This window comes from Haliotis rubra, unplaced genomic scaffold (assembly GCF_003918875.1).
Source record: "Haliotis rubra isolate DU_JTF1 unplaced genomic scaffold, ASM391887v1 Scf8, whole genome shotgun sequence".
In the NCBI taxonomy this organism is placed as follows: Eukaryota; Metazoa; Mollusca; class Gastropoda; order Lepetellida; family Haliotidae; genus Haliotis; species Haliotis rubra.
In genome coordinates, this window is record NW_025767523.1 from 4,299,227 (window position 1) to 4,313,326 (window position 14,100).

Genomic DNA, 14,100 nt, shown 5'->3' on the forward strand with positions numbered 1-14,100 from the left:
CTAGGTTCTGAATTTTCCATTTTAATTTCTGAAATTCTGGTCTCCATGGGCTCCTTTGTAGTTTAAATGGGTTAATTTGTTACAATCAAAATTATATATATTAAGAAACTAAGCGTTAGTCTAATAGTAAATCAAAGTGGCCACTTACTATGTATGAGATGGCCAGAAGAAGGGGAAGTATATATGTAGATGTACTAACGCTATGTGTCCCTGTGTAATTTGAGAGAAATAGAAATATGTTTAAATGAGCACTTTCATTACGGTATCAGAGAGATTTTTCAAGAAAAGCAATATATTGTTTCAGAAAACTAGGTCTATAGCATTTGAAATCACAGAAGCTTTGACTATGTGGTGGAATGTGAATGAATAAATAACATTTTGTTTGCTCTACATTGAGATGCGTATGTCTTCTTAAATCTGTGTTCGTTTTAAGGTTGTTGACTCAAGCTTTTCATAAGAACCACGTGGTGTAGGGTGCGGCTACTGGGTTATGGGCGTGGTCCCAACCTGGAACTGTTTGGCTTTACATTTGTTACGACACTCACATATTTCACTGCTGTAAAGATGCACTGTTCATATGGAAAGTTACAATCAGAATTTGATTTGATCTTAAGACGACAGATTGCAATACCTGTTCATTCCGTACCTGATCCGAGACATTACAAAGAATGAGGGCGTGAATATCAACAGCGCGCCATATTACTTGACGTACTAGTATATCGACACAGTGATAAACATATGTCAAACAACAGTGAGAGAACAATCAAAGCATGAGTTAGCCCGTAACATGAAACATAAATAATTACATAAGCCCATCTGAAATGAGTCTGTTTCTGTGAACAGACAAACCTGTCCATGTCTCGGAAGGAGGTTACTTAAGTCCATAGCCGCCTTGTTACCTTTAACGCTCTGATGCTGTAGAAAGGTAACCTACTTGCACAATATACAAGACACTATTCAATTTTTTTTGAGGCAGCTTTTACCAATTTCTCGGCGGGGGACATCAGAGATGAGCTTTTCACATTGTACACATGGGGACCCCAAAACTAGGCTACTCCACCGCCCCACCAGTAACAAATGTCATCTAGGGTGTTCGTGGGATATATTTTGGGTTGTATTTATTTTTAGATCTACAAGGTTATGGGAGCTCTGCTTGGTTACCACCGCTGAAGCGAACTGATGTCTCCCCACACACACATACACCCACCCCCACCCCGCACACACACGTACATATCTATGTATACAATATAATCTGAATCTTTGAACCTTAGATATTCAAACATCTGCTTAAGAAATGGGTGTAACATTATAACTAACAATAATGTAACGTCATTGCATTATATCCATCAGCATCAGTTCCATGAGTGGCGGCACAGTATTAATATTACGATAATATACTGTTAATATCAAATAAAACACCATAGAGTTTCACAATTCCAAGCCAAGTCCTCCGAGGGGTGGGGATTCAGAACTGAAAAGTGGATGAGAGTGGGAATGTTTGAAATATATGCCGTATGGACTGTAAAAGAGGCCACTAAACCAAGGCGTCTATTGTCCCTCGAAGCATGCTGGCGATTTGAAATAGGAAGCTTTGGTTTTGAGTCGAGTCACTACATAATTTACTCTTATAAGCGCACTGTACCTTACTGGGAGAACTATTTTAAAGGAGTGGCGATATTGTCTAGTGTTGTTTTGAAGACAGTGGCGAGGTTTATCCCTAGAATAGATAAAAGTCTACCAACACATCATGTACAATATTGGGGAAAGCTGAATGAGCTGTAGTGTTAGTCACAGCTTTACAAATGGGCGTTGCCTCGGATCAGAATACACTGCAGCCCAAAGGTGGTGACGGAACACCATTACTTTCAGGCCTCTTACCATGGCATATGACTTCAATGTACAATATTGTTAAAAAAGCATGATGGCAGGACATTTGGGTATATTTCTGTACAACAGGCATATACTAACTCAAAACAGTTCGTGAATGGTACAGGGGTGTATTTGTTTATCTAGACGACCTACAACTTTGCACCATTAGAAAACAAAGTTTGCTTAACTTTCTAATACGACTGACGAATACCACTGGCTCATAGATTCAGTTGTCACCTACAATGCTGCATTCTGAGTCCTCAGTACCGGAAAATGTGAACAACGCAAAGCATCCACGTAATGAATTTAAACATTTAAATGTACACTTTTTCAAAACTGCTAAAATTACACCCGGATGTGCGTGTGTGCGTGCGTTGGTGCGTGAGTGACTGTGTACTAATTTGAATGCTATATTGGCCTAAGGCTCTCGTCCAGAGAACAGACCTCTTTTCTTGAATAACTTATCGTTCTTTAATACCTTATCATTAATCCTAAAGAAAAAGATTCTCAACAGACACTCGTTTCTTTTCGAACAGTTGAATATTCAACACACAGCATGTAATCATCTTCATGAAGGTTCTACCTATAGTATCCTCCCTACCCACCCATGCATGCTCAGATGTTATCACACCAGGTAGTGGAGGGTGGTGGAGGTAATACACCGTGTAGAAACGTAGAGTCAAGTGTCACCTGTGTAATACTAAAACACATGAACGTCAGAGTACCTCATGCGTGTGGTTATGTCTTTACTGTGGCCGACTTACAAGTACCTGAGGTTTTAACAGTTTCTCAGATATGGCGAGTCACTGGATCTTATTCAGTAAATGACAACACAGGTAGATCTCTCACACCTATGTTATGTCAAACATTGGCCCGGCACATATTTCAGAAGACATACTACGCCGTATGTCAGGTGTTCAGTAAAAGGTCCTCGGTCAAAAAGTACCGATAAAGTATGAAAGTTTGCGCAGAGGAAGACACGACAGGCAGGCAGTCGTTATGATTCTGTAAGTTTATGGAATGCTCTCTCCTCTACAACAAAATGTACAAATTCATTATCATCGCTTAAATCAAAGTTATCTGGAAAAAATGACAAGGTTCCAAAATATTTTCCAGAAACTGGCTTCACACATTGTATACAAGTGTGGAATCGAACCCGGGTCTTCGGCGTGACGTGTGAACGCTTTAACCACGAGGCTACCCCACCGCCACCTGTTTCTCTAAAAACGGCATGCATAAGATAGTCCAAACGCATTCAAAGCCTTTGTTCGCTGAGGGGTCGGGATTGGACACGAAACAAAAGACTAGACATGTCCGCCCTTGTGATCAACACCATTGTAATCGCCTACGACCGACGATGTGATTGTCCAGGATATTTAGAAACAACGTATCAACATGCCGATATTTAAAAACAAAACCCGTTGGAAATAGGACACAAATTCATTTAAAAAATATTCACAGACCAGAAAACCGTGGACTTCACTTGAAAGTCAAGTGTATACCTTTAAGGGACACTCCAGTTACACGCAAGTATACCTTTAGGGAACGCTCTAGTTATATTCACTTACAGAGAAAGAACTACAAGCGTAACTAAGACGGAGAAGACCTGCTAATAGATATGGTTGTCAATGCCCCCTAGGGACGAGGAGGGATAGATTTAACTACCTATGGTACCATGCGCTACCTGTGTTATATCATATTATACATGTTGTTGGCTATCAAAAAGCCATAAACTCTAAATACAAGTGATTTTCATCTAAGCAGTTGTTATCTAGAAGCCTAGCGGGGGCACGACAATCCGTTCACCTCGGCGCCTTTGACGGTAGGCGATGACGTAACAAGCCGATCTGATGACCATGGAGGTTGTAATGTCCTTCTTGACCGCTAGTTAAACGGTTACGGCGTGACCACATTGCCTCGGGTAACAACCAATAATTGATGTAGTGTATTTTGTTGGCGTCTGATTGTAAAGAAGAATTTAACGGTTATTCACAGTGCATGTAGTTTCTGTATATTGTGACATTCACGGTGAGATATTTCATGAACAATGGAGAAAACACAATACTGTGGGCGTTTCTCAATATCGACGTGAAACGTTTATTACCTTCTGTCTTTCTTTATGCCAGTTCTGTAAAACGGTGTGGCGTTTATGAGGTGCGTTGGTCCCATAACCTCAAAATCAAAATACGATTGCCCACAAACAAAGTTAATAAGACACTTTACAACTTAAACTGGAGAATATATTCATATCCAGAGATAATAAATTCTGATTTGAATATTGATCGGCCATTAAACACTGACTTGAGAGGTCACACATTCAGCACTTGAGGGCTGTTTCTACTACAGACCTAGTAGCACATATTTGATGAAACATTTTACACATATCCACAGTTACCACTTGCAGCGTTAGTATTATATATAGTAATATATATAGTATTGGACATCTGGTACTATATATAGTATTGGACAAATAATATTATATATAGTATTAGACAAATAGTATTTTATATAGTATTGGACATCTGGTACTATATATAGTATTGGACAAATAATATTATATATAGTATTAGACAAATAGTATTACATATAGTATTAGACAAATAGTATTACATATAGTATTGGACATATAGTACTATTAATAGTACTATATATAGTATAAAAGATAGTATATTATCTATAGTACTACATGTATATATACTAGTAGTACTGGACATCTAGTACTATATAATAGTATTGGACAAATAATATTATACATAGTATTAGACAAATAGTATTATATATAGTATTAGACAAATAGTATTATATATAGTATTAGACAAATAATATTATATACAGTATTGGACATATAGTACTATTTATACCACTATATATAGTATAGGACATTTAGTACTACATATACTATGGTACATACTATATATTGTTTTATAATACCGGGGCTATGGAGGACCTTGAGGTTAAAACATTCGTGGATTGAAGGTCCTGGTTCGATTCCCAACATAGATGCATTTTGAATCGTAAAGCCCATAGCCGTAATTTCCTCGACTTCAGCATGTTGTGGTTGGTAATTATAATTTCTCTATAGTTTGGCATACCATTCCTGTACTAAATACACGTTGCGAATGGTCTGTCTCAAAGAGAATAGTAACAGCTGCAGCGTAAAATCAACGAAACTGTATAAATGCCGAATGTACGGGGGCGTGTGCGATAAAACACTGCTGAAAGTGTTTCCCTCATAACATCTTACATCATCTGGTAAATTCCCAGGAAAACCACGTTTGTCTCAAGAGCCGGCTATTGTGTAACTGCTGTTTCTGGTGTGTGAACCAGCTAACTGCTTGTCATTGTACCCGGCGTTGTGGGAGTCATGACGTTGACCAGGGTTTGCCCGGCCCTGCTGTAACCAGCACCCTCTGTTATACAGCAGAAATAGCTTTGTCTCCCGCATATAACAACCCCTTTGTTAAATAAACCTAGCAATACTAGTAAATACATCATTTATATCATGTCGAAATTTGGGAAGGGAACTGACATTGCATATTTATCACGGTATCTAAGGAAGCAATCGAACGATACTGAAAGACTGGAGGACTTGAGGTAACACGTGACATATACGTCACAATTAAATTATTGTTTTCTGAAGAGGACACATGCGTTTTCACTACTAGTTTGTAGTTTGTACAGTTGATGGAGAACCTTTTTTGAAGTCAGGTAGAATTTTACACTTGTCACACTGCAAGGTTAAAGGCCACATTCCCACAAAGTATCGCATCGCTCAGACGAACGTAACTCCCATAACATAGGACAGGCGCAGCTCTAAAGTCGCTTTGTGGATTGACCCCAGGTAATTTAATGAAGGATTACGTAAGACAGAAACACAACTGTCCTGTTCTAATATTTCATTCAAACAATATCGATCCGCTCAGGTAACAATAGCTCTTGAAGAGTGTGTACAACACAGGTGTAATAATAGATGTTATCGCACCTCTTGGACGGAGGGGTGTTTGTAACAGTACCCGATGGGAGATAACAAGACTTTTGTCCACCAATGATGCGTGGAGGTTACCTTAGGCTACTTAAACTGCACATGTCCTTGTGTAACTACGTCATTGCGCTCTATAACATAAGGGGTCGTATAAACAAGGAATTATAATCACCGGGTATTATCCGTAGCTGCCTTTGTGTAACTACGTTATTGCGCTTCTACGTAGGGGTCGTATGAGTACGAATAATAATAACCGGGTATAACCCGTATCTACCATTGTGTAACGAATATTATTGTGTTCCAACGAAGAGGTCGTATCAATACGTAGGATAACCAACGCGCATTAAACGTGTCTGCCATTGCGTAGCTATGCTCTTACACTCTATAACGTAATCAACACCATGGATATCACAGACCATTGCCCACATCGGTCTTTGTATAACTACGTTATCGGGTTCTTACGCAAGGAAACCCGTCAAGATCCGGGTTAGAATTGATCTTCAGAGGCGACTAACGGGATAGGGTGGTCAGACTCCGTGACTTAGTTGACACATGTCATCGAATCCCAATAGCGTAAATCGGTGCTCATGCTGCTAGTCCCTGGAATGTCTGGTCCCGATTCTATTATTAACAGACCGCCGCCATAGAGCGAGAATATTGCTGAGTACGGCGTAAAACTAAACTCACTCACTTACGCAAGGATCGTAGTTGTACGTTAATCTGCGACGGAAGCAGGCCATCATGAACGAGAAAGTTGGTATTTCCAACAGCAAACAACAAAATATGTCGACGAAAAAAAGCTTAGATAGCATTCGTCATGAGTGCCGATAATCGGTCCTGGCTGTTGGGTATTACGACACACAGCCTTCCAATTGCATGTTTTCTTCAACTTGTTTGAGTAGTATATTTCAGTCATAAGGCCATGGTTAGTAGTCTTTTGCGTTAATGTGATTCTAATGTTTTCATTGTTTACGATTACATGCTGATTCGGACTTCAGATACCCAAAGGAGAACCTTAATAAGTTTATCAGGTAAGTTGATAAACGCCTTTACTGTGGGTTTCATAAACTGGCCAGCGATAGTCCCCTTATACCAACATTGACAAAGCAATATGTACTTCAGTATTAGCGATAACACACGCTGTCGGCGACCTGAACAGTCCCCCATTGAGTACACGTAGGGGAGCACAAGCCACTTGTGATGCTATCGTTCTGCTTGTGACCCTGTGTGAGAACACATTGGTTAGATCGAAAAGATGGCGAAGCTCTATTCGCGTGACTACATCGTGGACTTACAGCATGGAATTCTCCTTCGACCACAATTGTTATGGCCTAAATACATGTCAACGTTCATTATATCGCTACATTTGTCATTCAAGTGTCACTGACATGGATTTTATGGGGAAATGAAGGCGACAAAACTATTTCAATAAGCATACGAAATCACTGCTAAAAGCAACCGCCATTAAACACATACGCGGTCGTCGAAAAAGGTAAACGTATCCCTCCCCACCCGTGACATCTATAACAAACACACGCGAAGGCAAGTCAATTGTTCGATAAAACACGAGAATATATGGTACAAATCAACGTAGGTAATTTTATCTGATATAGCTGTGGTCACTAATTGTGATCGCATATGGAGATACCCAGTTCATGTTTACAATGGACCTGTTGAAAGCTTTAGCAAAGCCTTTAATTTTAGAACATTGATGAAACAACATTTGATTTAAATTCCCAAGGTCATCATCATAGGCTGTGATATGATTTATATCAACATTTTCAGGAATAGATTATTCCCCGTATAAATAAGAATAACACAGATATATCATTATCAAGATTGCCGATATTTGTAATTGCACAATAAAGTTCGGATTATAATAACTATACAAAGATTGCAATTGCGTTTGTAAGTTTGTGGTTATGTGTTCACACCTACTCCGAAGTATTTATATTTTCAAAACATTGACGTCAGTTTCGGTGGTGAGCGTGACAGACTCCATTCTACCCAAGATAATGGCAGCACACAACCGTCCAGATGTAAAGAGCAGCCGGGTGTGTGTCCCGGTGGTGTCTTAAAATAGCAGGGAGGCAGGCATGCGTGTCTCAAACTTGACTGACAACTTTCCAGGGTAAAGTGAATCTGGTTCATGGTATCATGGATGTATCAACAATTTTCTCCCCTCTTCTAGCTCTCTTATCTGTATACTTTATCCTGCAGCGTATCCGCAATGTGAGTTTATTGATCAAATAGCAGTCGGTTTATTTGATCAATAATGAATTTGGTGTGGTACGGACACAAGACCGGTATTGTATGGTCGTGTTGTCACACCTCAGCGGTGGTATGTAATGAGAGGTGATGTAGATTGGTAGGACGAGATTAAACGTGGTTTTAACTATAGAACAACTGTACCTCAATGTGTGGTATTGGGTTGTTTACAGCATTTCACTGTAGGTATCGATATTTGTAATTCAAGGGCGATGGATGTATTGACAACTGATCGGAGCATAACAGAAGATTAAATTCAGAAATCTAAACATGAAACGATTGTAAAGCTTAGTTAAGTGCTAGAGTGAGTGAGTTTAGTTTTACGCCGCTTTTAACAATATTCCAGCAATATCACGGCGGGGGACACCAGAAATGGGCTTCACACATTGTACCCATGTGGGGAATCGAACCCGGGTCTTCAGCGTGACGAGCGGACGCTTTAACCACTAGGCTACCTCACCGCCCCTAGTTAAGTTCTAGAAAGGGGTTAGGAGGGTAATAGTTAAGTTAGTAGTAAAGAGATTTAACCGACGTGATCGCTTTGATTGTATTGCGCCTAGGGTGTAGGACACCCAGGCCATCAATGCTGGTATCAGTCGTATTCCTTATGTATATCAATAAAGGTCAATTTCAGTTTTCCTATTCCCTACAGTCTGTTGGAATGCAATCTGATGCCGTGTTCAGCCAGCCGCAAAAAACTGGTTTCATTACTAACAAGGATAAGACCCATGCATTGTAATTCAAGGAGACAAAGCCTAGACTCACGCCCTAAATCATGATGTTGTATTCCCTATGCACATCAATAAAATTCAGTTTCAGTTATCTTATTTGTTTGTTGGAATGCAGATGGATGTCTTGTTCAGACAATTCCAAACTGGTTTCATCACCAGCTGGTAAAAGAACCACAGGCATTGTAATTCAATGAGACATGGCCAAGGCTCACGCCCTATTCCTTGCACAATATGTTGTAGCCGTGCAGGTATTCGAGAAGGTCAGAGCATATGCATTCAAACAATTTCAACGCTGGTTTTAAAGAACAATTGGGAGATTGTAAAGATATTGCATGCTAGTAGCGGAGCAGTGAAAGAGATACATCATAGCGTGATCGCGGCCATTCCTTGAAAGATCAGATATTGTCTCGCACACAAACACCCGTGCGTGTTTTTTAACTAACTTCAGGGTTTCAAAATGACATTGGGCTAGGACTGGTGAATCATGCGTTGCTCAATGCGTCCGGTCTTTCAGCCTCGGGCTAATTTGGAAATTTGATTACTTCAGTTAGAATTTCGAGACAAAAGCGCAAAAGGTTTAACCGGGCATGTAAGAAAATACCCTTAAACAAACTTATCCAGTCGATTCACTTTTTAATTAATCACATTTTAATGCTAGGGTAATTTCCTGTTTGATTACTTAATATGTGGGTAGAATTTCAACAGATAGCTCAACCGGATTTTCCGGAGATTTAAAAAGAAGCATTTTTAACTAAAACGGCCAAACCAAAGAATTCTGTCGATTTATTTGTAAATATATACGTATCCTTTAAAATCTTCTCTTCCAATAAGATATAAGCACAGACGTTCAGATAATATTTACAACGTGTAGAAATACAAGTTTCATCAGCGTTCTAATTGGTTTCAAGTCTACGATTGATGTCAATCAATTTTTATTCAATACTCAAAGGCAACAGGCCTATACTATATCCTATACTATATAAGATCTTAAATATATCCCAGTATTACGAGGAAACAATTAAGGTGAGCTACAGAACGAGAATGTTGAGGTTTCATTGATGGCCACACACAACATACATCATTAACAAGCATATTAATGATGTTCATTCTTCCATCAATGTACAATATCTGTAACTAAGATATATACTAAGAGTAGCCCGATCAATAGTTCTCATGTTCATAATCTAGCTGTATCGTTTTCAATAATTAATATACCTATTTATACCTGTAAAAACCTTACCTGAACTGATGTCTTCACTGCTATTAACACCACAAGGGCCGAGACCCACAGAGACACGCCTGGCATGGCTGTTGATGGTCCTTGTCTTGTTTCACACAATCATTGACACTTAAATCCAACTATTATCACAATCGAAAACTGCCAACGCTGAAAGATTCCCGAAAAGCGACAGTAAGTCAGCGTTGTGCCCTGCCCACAGGTGTTGACCAAATGCTCGTCCACAGATCCGTGCTGAATGTACACTGCCCCACCCGACACTGACTGTCAGATACCCGTGTTCAGCCGCTTTAGTGTGCGCACTGGGCGAGACGGGAGCCCTCAGGCGTGATAGCGCGTAAGACTAGCAAGGTAAAACCGGTAACCTATTTTCAACAGGCAAGCGGGTGGCTTCTGGGATAATTCAACCAGAGAGTTGAGTTTCAGAGGTTATAATAAGACCCTTAGTGGCACCTCGACTGATTTACTATAGGGGGTAGGACAGGTGGGATTGTCTCCAACTGCTTAGGAGATTGTTTCCAGGCAGTGTCTCTCGATAGTGACTCCTTGGGTTGACGCTATTCAGGTATTCATCCTTTTACGACGTGATGGGGTGGATCTTGCTATAGTATGGATGGGTGTGGCCTGTTCCGCATGATGTTGTAAGATGCTACGATTATTCTGATGCATATACGAAAACGCAAAGACGTAGTATATATCCTTGCGTAATCCCAAAACTAGTTACGACATGTAAGGGCTTTCAGAAATTCAGATGACCTAACATTCAATGTAATGTGTTAACTTGAATATCAATGACTATCAATGAGCATAAATTAATAAATGTAATAGAACGATTTCCCGGAAATACGACGAGAAATATGCACGTTTAAGTTGTCAGGATCCTGTTACAAAAAAAAAGAGAGAATGGATTATTTAATTTACACATTGTCGGCGATATAAAATATATCAAATTGTAAATTAAGTGTTTTCATGCTAATGCTGGGGAAACATCTTTATGACACTATCATGCCATTTTGGGGGACTTTGAAAAGAGCATGAACTGCCTACACCATTACTTTTAAGAAAATGGCATTGACAAGTACTGCATCATCAACAACAACAAACATGCTACGATCATAAAATAATGGTAAGTGGACAAGAAATCATTACAATAAAATCTAATCAATATTTACGTAACAGATTTCCTTTTCGACGTGCATGTACGATCGTGATCGGGGCTAAGGCCAGTCTAAGAGCCAATATTGACATATTTTCTTACAATGCGACTGCCCATTGTGTTCAATAAGCCCCTGTATTGCTGGTATATGGTTGACCCCGGGTCACAACGGAGCCGACAAAGCCAGTCCGGGGCACAACTACCAAACCAAGCGATTTCCTGCAGCCGCAACAAGGACATCTCGTATATCTCGTTTCAGTGTTTATTTTTCGGCTCACGTATTTGGATAATGTATTTGTTAAAGTACTGCGAAGCATCCGTGTCCTAAGTCTGCATCTCGGCCAAACATCGACCTGTACATAAGTTCTCTTGGATATGACACGGAAAGCAGTTGGAGAATAGTTTTCAATGTAATATTTTTAAAACACACATTCTAAAAGTACGTTCTTCCCCTATTAAAGTTTTACCAATAGTGACCTTACGCCGCGTTCTCACATAATGAAATGAATTACTTAAAGGAACCCAGCAAGGTGTACCCAAGAGCTGGAAGACTTAACACTACCACGTGACGTAACTCGAACTCACTTTCTGCACTGGTGTTAGTACAACTAATTGGGACAATAGTGACGAAAAACATGACGTCAAAAACGCAAGGCAATGTAAGCCTCGTTTTGGGATTTTGCAGCGCTTGGCAAGAACATTCGATAACTACTTATATAACCGTTCCAAGGTATATTGACACGGACAAAAAAATTAATAAGCATGAAACATAACAAGTGCGTTCATACTTGATGACTGTGGGTGTTATCAATGATTCCTGTAGATATAATCTACACGCATACATGTATTTTAAAGCCACGCGTTAGGGAATACGTACTACTGTGAAACGACGAACTGAGCTGTATATGGATCCGTACGCCCGAGGCAAATGTAATGATACTCTGTTTATACAACTCGCAAACGTGCGCTCGTTCAGCATTCACTATCCCCCCTCTACAATATTTGTATATGTACATGCAGCCCTATATTCATCTGATGCAAACACTGTGGGAGTGTTTCAATGATAAGGCGCCTTGCTGTACACCTGCTGCCGTGTCTGCACTGACTATTTACCCTATCCAACAGTGGACGTTCAGCATCAACATTACCCCAAATAAGTGTGTACTGTGGTTCTGTTAAAACCAGGTCTTAAACCAAGATTTCACACGTCTCATGAAGTGTATGTGATTTGCTCCGTCATTCCTGGGCTTGAAACCAGATCCATACTAATGATGTTGCTTGCTTAGCACCATAAAGTGCTTGTTTGGTTTTAGGAAAGCGGTAGACTATTTTCAACGACTTAATAGATCTTGTGAACAGACTCGGTGACCCAGTTGATAGGATGTCATCGTACCCCGATTGTTGTATGTGAGTCAGTGATGAGTGAGTATGGTTTTACGCCGCTTATAGCAATATTCCAGCAATATCACGGCGGGAGACACAGTTGTACACATGTGGGTAATCTAACCCGGGTGTTCGGCATGACGAGGGAACGCTTTAACCATTTTGCCAACGCTACCCCACCATCCAATGTTGTACGTAATATCCCACACTATTTATTTTGGTCCAGACCCGTTTAATTATATGGAACATTTAGACCAAATAGTAAAGTTATCGTATTTAAAAATGCATATCTAATGCAAATAAAATTTGCCAAGACCAAAGATTATTTTCAGGCTGTGACAATCTTGAGTTGCATTGGCGGATCTAGACAGGGGTGTGTTCGCCCCCGTTAAAATGACTTAAGACCACATTGATGACTTACACACACACACACACACACACACACACACACACACACACACACACACACACACACCCCTGACACACACACACACACACACACTTTCCAAAATTCCTGGATCCGCCCATGAGTTGGATTCCTTTTCCAGTTCATTCTACAGGACCTGGGAGATCGACTATAATGCTGGGAGCGGCTTTAAATAACAAACAAATGACTGATTGGCTTGTAGTTGCTTTAAATACACACGACTGTAATGACGTATATCCGTGAACTACTTATAGAACATATACTAAATTCATACACGCAATCGAATATCCGAAATACTCTAAGGTGGATTATGATTGTCTATATTCGATCAGATTAGCCGATATCAAAGCTTGACAGGTATGTTTGGTTAGGGCTATTATCTACAGACATGATCTCTAGCCTAAAAAAGTTCAGGTTAAGACGCAGTTGTGTCTCCCCTCACAACCACACCCCACCATCTCCCAACACCGGTTTGACTGTTTCACGACTGAACTCCTGTCAAGGTCAAAGGTGAAAGGTCAGAGGTACGGATGGTTATACAATAGGGACGACGCCCAGTCACGACCATGACTGAACAGAATAGCCTCCCTTTACAGAATAGGCTACACCTCGGTCATGGACGAGGTGTTCCTGGGTATTTGAAACGAATGATGCGTGTCTCTGCATCTGGTTCGCCCATCATTGTATCACAAATGGATGTAGGCGGCGTGCCCAACACATATGAACATGCTCGCGACAAAAACAGTTTCAAAAGACTATATAAGCACGACATCTAAAAATACGAGAAGTTTCTACACTAATCCTAACGTCACGCAGTGTCGTACAGAGGAACCTAGGCATCAACAGCCATCCCGATAGGAATATTTTAATACATACATTCATCAAAGGCAATTCACAAAATCGACATTAACATCATTGTCAACAAAACATGTTTTGGTTAAACTGTTGAGTGAAAGCTGTTTAAGAGTTTACTGGGAGAAAAATATAGATGTGTTTGTTTTCACGGTCCTTTGGTAATGTATGAACAAACATGTTGACAATACGGGT

The 14,100-nt window shown here is 40.0% G+C and overlaps 1 protein-coding gene across 1 annotated transcript in view; it reads right to left on the reverse strand.

Annotated features, from left to right (window-relative positions):
- Positions 1-10,512, reverse strand: part of LOC124261499 — a 78,852-nt gene extending 68,340 nt beyond the window's left edge. The window contains exon 1 of the mRNA XM_046695819.1: positions 10,091-10,512. Within this exon, the coding sequence (XP_046551775.1) occupies positions 10,091-10,156 (66 nt within the window). The 5' untranslated portion in view covers positions 10,157-10,512. The remainder of the gene's footprint in view (positions 1-10,090) is intronic.
- Positions 10,513-14,100: the final 3,588 nt, after the last annotated feature.